The sequence below is a fragment of the Leptidea sinapis genome, chromosome 13 (assembly GCF_905404315.1).
Source record: "Leptidea sinapis chromosome 13, ilLepSina1.1, whole genome shotgun sequence".
Taxonomy (NCBI): domain Eukaryota; kingdom Metazoa; phylum Arthropoda; class Insecta; order Lepidoptera; family Pieridae; genus Leptidea; species Leptidea sinapis.
Window position 1 is genome coordinate 4,733,304 of NC_066277.1, and position 9,859 is coordinate 4,743,162.

Below are 9,859 nucleotides of genomic sequence, written 5' to 3' on the forward strand. Positions count from 1 at the left end.
GCTAGGGTTGATAACTTTTATTACAAGAAATAGAGTAGGTATACGTGATTTCAACGGAGATAAATAAAAAGTACGGACTTAAGAGTATCACTACAATTTAAAAAAAAATCATGGTTTAAAAGAGTATTTTAGCATACTGTACTAGTGTTATAGATTAAAGAGTACGACTACATGATTGGCCGTTTTCAATAACGTATCTATTTTGTTATTTTAACTTACTAGTAGACAAATCTATCCTTTTACGCTTACTTACATATATCAATAACCTATCGACATGGACTATAACTATCGGCCGTTCCCAATATTCAGTCTTTTTCTTACTTGAGATAAAAATCGTAACTATCGTTGACTTTTCTGTCCCAATATACTTATCGACGATAATTTACCTTATCTGTACACGCTGTCTGTCAATGGGACGACGTATAGCTTACCAGAAATAGAAATTTATATGGAAATTGCAATTCACGCGTCGCAAGATAAGAATGACTTATCGAGTATATGTATGTTGATGCCTACCTTCTACTGTCAGTAATTTGCTGTCAATAATCTGAGGCTGTCCCAATATACCCGATAAGTCATTCTTATCGCCTTATATTAGGCGCGTGAATTGCAATTTCCATACAAACTTCTATCGCTGGTAAGCTAAACGTCATCCCATTGAAAGACAGCGTGTACGGATACGATGAGCTACCGCCAATAAGTTTATTGGAACAGAAAAGTCAACGATAGTTATGATTTTTTAACTCAGGTAGGCCACAACCGGAGACAGCAATGTATCCGTAACTAGAGATACGTTACGTTTAAAAAGGGCCGATAGAGTACAATACTCTAGTTTAGAGTACGGTTAGCAACCCTATTTCTGGCACATATAATGATTATGACGTATCTGTACCATACTGTCACGTGAACAACTACATATTAATTGCGTTCTAGCATTTTATGCCTAAATATAACTACAACAGTTATTTTTGGCATGATTTCTAATTCATGTCAATACTTTCATGAATGAAATATGTTCCGATTTGGCATGGGCGCAAAGGTATTCAGGAATTTCGGGACAACGCAAAAATACATTTTCCAATTATAGCACTGCATGGCTTGTACGGATCACAATAACTTCCAAAATACTCACTTCATTTTATTGAAACAAAAGCTAGTGAATTCCCAGCTCAAAGTTTGATTGACTTAAATATTTGTACCATAAGTAAATTTGGCCCTATTTTAACAGGCACTTGTACCGCGTTTGTGAGAAGGAATGATTAGCAGGGCCATTTTAAACCTATCCCTATTTCATCATCAACAGCCGGAAAACGTCCACTGCTGGACAAAGGCCTCCCCCAAAGATATCCACGACGATCAGTTCTGCGCTGCCCTCATCAAACGATCTTGACCATATCGTCGGTCCATCTTGTGGGGGCCCTACCAACACTGCGTCTTCCGGTACGTGGTGACCATTCGAGGACTTTTCTGCCTCACCGACTGTTCGTCGAACTATGTGCCCTGCGCATTGCCACTTCAGTTTCGCAATCTCCCCCCTCCCATCTCTATTTAATTTGCTTGTATGATTATAAATTATTATTGTTGTACACTATAACTACTCACTGGAATAAAAAATCATAGAAGTTACCAAGTGAAAATGAACACAAAACATTGCTTCAAATGGTAATTTTCAAAGATAGTTCGTATAAGGAGAACGTTATATAAACAAAAGCAACTTACAGGGTCCGAGCTGAATAGAAGCTGGCGGTATTTGCGTCTGTTTTCCTCTGTGTTCTCGACTCCGATGTCTTGGAGACGTTTGCCCATGGTACCTGTTGGTTAGATAGACATAAGGCTGCGTCCACACTCCATTATTTGCTGATAAATTGTAATAAGTAATAAAATTAATTACTATCCAAATATATTGTAAATGAACCCAATACATGGTAAATAATTCTAGTCTTTTATTCTTTAAATATTTTTTTTGTATTTCATAGCGCAGAAATGAAAACTAATTAGTAGGGACGTTTGCCTTCATCAGCATGTTGATTTCTGGAATCTATAAGGCAAATGTTGATGGCAAAGCCAAATAGGCTTCCAAGATAAGGGGAGCCCCCTTAACATCAACAGAGAAAGGCAATACTTCAAGCTGGCATACATTCTAGCGCTCTAGAAGATTTAGGGCCAGTCAATTATGTAGTATTGTTCTCGTCCCTGATCTGGTGCAGCCCAGTATAAGCTCGAACCATTTGACCGTATGCAACGCAGAGCTTGTCGAATAGTCAGGGACACTGAGAAATATGAATTTCTTTAATGGGATTTAGCAAGATCAGAGAAGATTCAGAGAAGCAGAGAGAATTCAGATGAGATGAGAATATCAAGAACTTAAAGGCCGGCAACGCATCTCTTGACACCTGATGTTGCGGATGTCTCTCTCCCCATCCCGTGAGCCTCTTGCCCGTTTGCCCAAAATAAAAAAACGACAGTGTTACACGACGCCACAAGTTAGGATATCATCCTCACCATCTGGATGTGTGGCGGTCCTCCACAGTGCGGTTTTCAAGGAGCTTTCTTCCACGTACTACAAAGCTGTGGAATGAGCTTCCTTGTGCGGTGTTTCCGGGACGATACGACATGGGTACCTTCAAAAAAAGCGCGTACATCTTCCTTAAAGGCCGACAACGCTCCTGTAATTCCTCTGGTGTTGCAAGAGAATGTGGGCGACGGTGATCACTTAACAACAGGTGACCCGTACGCTCGCTTGTCCTCCTATTCCATAAAATAAAAAAAAAGGATAGTGTAAGAAAATGGCAACGGAACAGTAGTTTTCATAACAACATCGACGGAACAGTAAAGTACTCCCTCCACGATCACCCTCGTCCTTTACATCATATTCTCGTCTCTTCGAGGACTAATTGTATTTTATTTTAAACGGAAGCTTATCTATTTACAGTTGAAAGTTGTAATTGTGGTGAATGGACAAATGCCAACTGTCATGAACACTTAACACTGTCGTTAAGTTATTTATTTATACAGGTTGTCCCAAAACTCAACGATAACCTGGTACCGGGCGAGAGGCCAAGGTATACCAGTTATGAAAAAAATAAGAAAAGAAATCTATGTCACTAAGTCAAGCGATGACAGACATTTTTCGAAAATGTTAAAATTTTGACACCCTTTGTTGCATTTTTAGGTACTGTGATCGCAATTTTCACAATTTTACAGTGATTTTTTTAATAATGTTATCTCAAATAACAGTGCTATTAATGGTAACCACAAATGAAAGTAATAATCATTGTTAACTAAGTAAAATAAATTAAATTTTAACGAGTTATGGTTTATAAAATTTATGTCAGTCAACTTTGACACTCTACGTTGGAAAAAAAATGTACTACACTACCTATGGCAAGTTTTTCTAGCAATTTGAGATAACATTATTAAAAAAATCACTGTAAAATTGTGAAAATTGCGATCACAGTACCTAAAAATGCGACAAAGGGTGTCGAAATTTTAACATTTTCGAAAAATGTCTGTCATCGCTTGACTTAATGACAGATTTTTTTTCTTATTTTTTTCATAACTGGTATACCTTGGCCTCTCGCCCGGTACCAGGTTATCGTTGAGTTTTGTATATATTGAGGTGTGTCCCCCTATATTCCAATCTAATATGGTGGTTGATACAAGTTGAAACCTCTAAAAGGGTGTAAAGATACGGGTGTTAAAACATGTGATTTTAAAAACACATTTTTATCAAAGTGAATATTCCAGAATATTCTAGAACGATTTAGAAAGCTCCAAAATAGATGATACCACGCTTCAGAAAATGTTTGGTACACAGTAAATGTTAGATGATAGATATGAAGATATTAATCTAAAAACAAGTAAGATCAATAAATTAATAAAAAAAGAAAATATTTTGCCTTTATTATGAAAAATTGTTAAGTAAATTTGATAGATTATTAAAATTAAGAAAATTTAAGTTTACAATTAAAAATGACCCACCGTAGCCTGTATTTAAGCTGACGTAACGAGTAAATGTGATGAAAAATCTACCACAGTAGATAAATGGATGGATGGAGTGAAAATATGAGATACTAAGCTGGAGTTACCAGCCACACCAGAATCATCTAGATTCTAGATCATAGTACATTATAGTTTGCCAAAATAATGCTTACCAGTTGACTCATCTGCAGCGAGGATACCCTTGCCAGGAGCTACAATCGCCTGGGCAATCTTCTTGAGCTCCTGCTGGACCTCAGGAGTTGGGTATTGGAAGTAGGTACTCATTGTGGCTGTAACAAATAGGTACTTTGTATAAGCATGTTCAAACTTTCGAATATTTATATGGTCCTACTTCGAGCTAGAAAAATTAAAAAAATACTGATGATAAAAATATTTTTTTGTACACTGTTATCATTTTTGGTTAAACGAAAGCAAAAAAAAAATATGCGCCTAGACCTGCTTCATAAATCAAAACTTAATTAGAGACCGTTTTTTTTTGACGAATTATTTTCAGTATTTTCACTTCGAAGGTCACAAGAACTTAAGGTCACAAGATTAAAAAAAAGTATTCAAAATTGACAACTGGGTGTTCTTTTCCTACATTTCTAATGAACTATTGAGTTAATCAATTTAATAAAAAGCCGATGTTACTTTTTTGAGTCTCAAAAAACACTCTCACTATTCCCCAATTTTTTTTGGAACTAAACAAAAATTATTTGCGGTTTTCATCTGAGTCATATCTTACATAAAACTAGTAAGTATTAAAGATGAAATATTCAGTAGGCATTATTATTTCACACGTTAGTAATATAACGGCAGAGAAGTATTATTTCTATGAATAAATAATATATACTCACAATAAATAAATTGACACAGAACAACCTAACACAACCGTCTCCTATCAGTCTCTCAACAACACTAGTCAATATGTCAAATTATATTTAAATAATAATTGGATAGCAACAACAAAATTATCGCACATTAGGTAATTATATCTACAAAATATTCTGATCAGTTTCAAAACAACTCCATCATAGTGTGTTACGCTTATGATAATGTATTTAAATTTGACACACCTCCGTCTAAGGTCAAATAACAACTAATACATACATACATACATATAATCACGCCTCTTTCCCGTAGGGGTAGGCAGAGACCACTTCTTTCCACTTGCTACGATCCTTACATACTTGTTTCGCTTCGTCCACTTTCATTATTCCTTTCATACATGCTCTCCGGTTTAGGGTACTCTTGACCTGGCCTTTTTCCAAGACGTCCCTGATTTGATCTCGAAACGTCCGCCTAGGTCTACCCTTTCCAACACTTTCATTCACACCGGCCTCATACACTTTCTTAGTCAATCGTTCATCTTCATTCATTCTCCCGACATGGCCAAACCATCTCAGCACATTAAGCTAGAATATTGCCCCTTTTTCATTATTCTGTGATTCCTCTGTTGTTAGAGATACGGGCTATGGTGATCACTACACACTCCCGTAGGTACACTCAGTTCTTCCCACATATTATCTTCTTTTCTTTTTTTTTATGAAAATACGGGACGAGACGAGCAGGACGTTCAGCTGATGATAATTGATAAGCCCTGCCCATTACAATGTAGTGCCACTCAGGATCTTGAAAAGCCCAAAAATTCTGAGTGGCACTACAATTGCGCTCGTCACCTTGAGACATAAGATGTTAAGTCTCATTTGCCCAGTAATTTCACTAGCTGCGGCACCCTTCAGACCGAAACAGTAATGTTTACATATTACTGGTTCACGGCAGAAATAGGCACCGTTGTGGTACCCATAAGCCTGCCACTGGTTTTCTGACTTCTTCAACTTCATTATTGACTAGGCGACTAGGAAGACCTTTCTCAGCACTATCACAATAATTCTTCAATTAATCATAAAAATTCAACTTTTACCTTTGGTGCCAAAACCAGGCATCCACCCCGATTCCGGGGGACCCTTTTTGCCCTTTTTCTTTTTGGGTGGCATTTTTTATTATCTTACAAAAAAATTATCTAAAAAGAAATAAAAGGAAAGATACTCGACATGACATAGTAAACTCAAAAAGTCACATAAATTTTCATGTCAAATATCTATCAAGGTGTCAAAGAATTATGACTGAAAACAAATTTAAATTTGGAACATCATATCACTTGGGTAAGACTATTATTAATGAGTTTTTATGCAGCCAGTTATAGTGTATATTTTCATCAAGTTGAAACAAAAATAATTGTTTAAGTATTTCATCATACAAGTAGCGAGTGACGTAGATGTTCATGAGGTAATAATTATTAAAATCAGTACCTTTTGAAGGTTGAGTTAGAAGGAGTTGAAGTTAGAAGGAAATTACAACTCAATAAATACAAATTTGACTAGTCTTACAGCTCCTTTGCACAGGATGCCTGCTAGATTATGGGTATGGCACCTATTTCTGCCGTGAAGCAGTAATGTGTTACTATGTTTCGGTCTGAAGGTCACCGTAGCTAGTTAAATTACTGGGCAAATGAGACTTAACATCTTATGTCTCAAGGTGACGAGCGCAATTGTAGTGCCCCTCAGAATTTTTTATTTTTTCAAGAATTCTGAGCGGCACTGCATTGTAATGGGCAGGGCGTTTCAGTTAATATCAGCTGAACGTCCTGCTGGTTTCGTCCCTTATTATCATAAAAAAAATCACCGCCATATATAAATAGTAACTAAATATATTCATCTCAAAAATTATGACAATTTTTCCTTTGAAGCTAAGAACATAATTATTATATAATCTTTATATAACATAATACGTCATAATATAGGATTATATAAGTATGTTCAGTACTTAAAACTCACCTGCAAGTGTGTTTGCTTAATATCACATTTAATCATAACGAATACATACAAACAGGAATGAGTTATTCCTAGAATGTAACATTTTTTACACTCATATAAGTTATTCTATCTATTTGTGTGTTTTTTAGTATAATGGCACACATATTTATAACAAATGATAAAAAATCTATTGTATATAAGTTCCACTGATTACTGTAAAGATTCAACAACAATGATCAAACCCTATGTATTTGGTGGTCTACCTCATCAAGACCAAATCGGAGTAGCCCTAATACAAGCCACAAATGAATAGAATTAAAATATAGTCTTAGATCATTTATACATCTGGATAGACTATTACAGCTGTGAAAACGTCGAAAAATATATACTTTAGAACTAACCTCTATTTTGAGCAATTCACACACTCTAACACAAAGTGCCATACAAATCGAGAGTGTAAGACATAGCTTGTCACACACACTAAACTTATATTCCTGGTCTGTTTTTATCGGTTGTCTAAAAGCAAGCGACTCTATCTAGACATATAAATTATGTAAGTAATCCGGCTCATTAACTGTTCCTGTTGTAACGTTGTCGTGAGTGGGGGCTTGAGTTCGTGGCGGACCTGCACTCACACCGAGCCCAACAGCGGAACCATTCGCTTTAAGGATTTGACCCACACACACATTAATGCAAGCATTATAATTACTTACATGTTATATATATAACATGATACAGTCCTTTTGTGTAACAAGGTGACTTGAATCAAGACCACCAGAAGCCACAACTGGAGCTTGATATTCAACATTAACTGTCCTTCTAGCCCAAACAAGAACAGACACTTAATTTTTGTTACAGTTCTAAAAGTTTAACCTTGAGTGTTCACCAGATGTTATTGCCAATTGACTTGTAATTCAATTAGGGAGCCAGTACTTCCCTTAACAGTCTACACCTATATATTATTATAATGGATAAGCAGTGTTGGCACAATCAAGATTTATTAGTTTTTAAAAGTAAGAAATTATTATCATGCGAGTACTTTATTTCGTGAGTCTTCAATGAGACTGAGACACAACAGTAATTAAGATTAAATTTACTATTGAGGAAGCGCAATCATTTTCAGCAACCTGAGTAGTGTGTAGACATTTACTTAATACTTCATGAATATAGAACGAATATTAATTCTAAAAATTTGTCAATCAACAATTTACATAGATGTGATAGACTGTTTTACAATGAGTAGAGGAAAATTTGCATTTTTTTTATAAAATTTGGGGATAAGATATTACTTGTCAGTCACCGTACATAAGTAAGTGATGACTCTAACACCTAAGTATTTTTATATAAAGGGAGTGTTGGTATGTATTATTAGGAAAGCTTAAGTTTGTACATAAGTTAAGGAATAAATTAAATAATAAAGGAAAAACCAAAGGCCAGTCTCTACAAAATCACCGAATTTGATACCTTTTGGACCAAACCCTGGTTGGGGTTGGACTTTCTTGCCTTTTTTACCTTTGGGCGGCATAATATAATGTTATGTAACTATAAATTTAATTTAAAGAAGCAAATAAAAGGAAAGATACTCGACATCACATTTAAATATAAAAATATTGATAAACTCACCAAAAGTCAAAAATTACGGAACGTCAATATAATATTATTGTGTAGGTAACATATTTTATCAATGAAACTTTTCACAATTAGCTTACCTGAAAAAAATTACTCTCGGCAGAAAATTGAAAAATCACGAAACCGAGTTATTTCTGATTGTCAATAATTTGTCATTGATCATAATGATTCAATGATTGATCTGCGTATAAAGTTATTAGTTGTCAAAAAAGAATAAGTGATGTGACGACTCATTTTAATTTATCGATAGATTATCTTCAATATCATTATTTTTTAAGTCATTGTTTCAATTAAAGAGTTATGGCGAAATGCCGACTATTATTATATTATTAAGTATATTATACAATCGCTACAAACACATTTTATGGGTAAGTAAGTTATATATAGGTAAATAAAAGAAACACAAAAATAAGAATCACGTCACATACTATCAAATCACATGTAATTCATATTGAAGTAGTTACGGCAATTATTTTTTTACACTATTCTTATATCCAGAAAAAAAAACATATCAGGGTGACCGTGACCTTCAAAGGTCAATGAAAGGCAGACATTAATATTTAATACAGGCAAGTACCTACTAGGTACAAATTTGATTTAATTTTGTATTTGAATGTCTATAGTATTATTGAGACCTATTAGGACAAATTAGTGAGGATAAGCAATGCCTTTTTAGAGGTTAATTAAGTAAGTATTCAAACTATTCAAGAAGAGACTATATAATTACCTATAATCAAACTGATACTTTCCAAATAATTTTTGTTTAATTCTTAAGAATTTATTCATAAATGGTATTGTGTATTTCCTATGACTCAAAAAACGGAAAGCGGTGTCAATATATTTATTATCATATTTTGAATGAGCTGGTATGTAATTGACATACAAATAATTAATATTTCCCTTGTTTACCGATTATTAATTTTCACGAAATTTCATTTGCGTCGGTAAAAGTTACATCACTAAATAGAATCATTATGATAACCGTTTTAAGGTACTATTTTATAAATAACCTTTTTATGAAGACATTTATAGACAGAAAGAAGTGAAAATGGTTTTATTATTTATTAGAAATAGAGAAAATGTTTTACTCACATTATTAATTATTATGTGATAAGTTGTAAGCTAAAGACACTATCCCACTGCTGTACGTACGCAACTGTCAAAAATGTCATTTATTTAGAACAAGACACGGCTAAAGGTCATTTGAAGGTCTGTTAACTTTGCGCATGTTTGTTATAGTATATGTTCCATTAGCGCTCCATCTAGTGATTTATAATTGTATTACCAAAGGTACTACTAATATTTACAACATACCATACTTATGTATTACGTTTAGGTGTTTGTACATGTTGATGTGTTTATTTAGTGGTATTATAGATGACGCTTTTATGCAAAAATGATGCAAACTGCAGATTTCTTGATTACGCCCACTT

General features: G+C 34.4%; 1 protein-coding gene and 1 long non-coding RNA gene across 3 annotated transcripts in view; both read right to left on the minus strand.

Moving 5' to 3' along the window:
- Window positions 1–5,885, minus strand: part of LOC126967401 (uncharacterized) — a 557,714-nt gene extending 551,829 nt beyond the window's left edge. The window contains exon 1 of the long non-coding RNA XR_007729986.1: window positions 5,661–5,885. This is a non-coding gene — a long non-coding RNA (uncharacterized LOC126967401). The remainder of the gene's footprint in view (window positions 1–5,660) is intronic.
- The window catches only part of LOC126967380 (fructose-bisphosphate aldolase), a 31,732-nt gene extending 22,086 nt beyond the window's left edge, over window positions 1–9,646 (minus strand). The window contains exons 1-3 of one of the 2 annotated variants that reach the window (XM_050811822.1): window positions 9,519–9,646; window positions 4,155–4,271; window positions 1,720–1,811 (exon numbers count right to left, since the gene is read on the minus strand). In XM_050811822.1, coding sequence (XP_050667779.1) covers window positions 1,720–1,811; window positions 4,155–4,266 — 204 coding nt within the window. In that variant the 5' untranslated portion in view covers window positions 4,267–4,271; window positions 9,519–9,646. Of the gene's footprint in view, window positions 1–1,719; window positions 1,812–4,154; window positions 4,272–9,518 lie in introns of those variants that run through there. The other variant, XM_050811821.1, reaches the window with a different exon arrangement.
- Window positions 9,647–9,859: the final 213 nt, after the last annotated feature.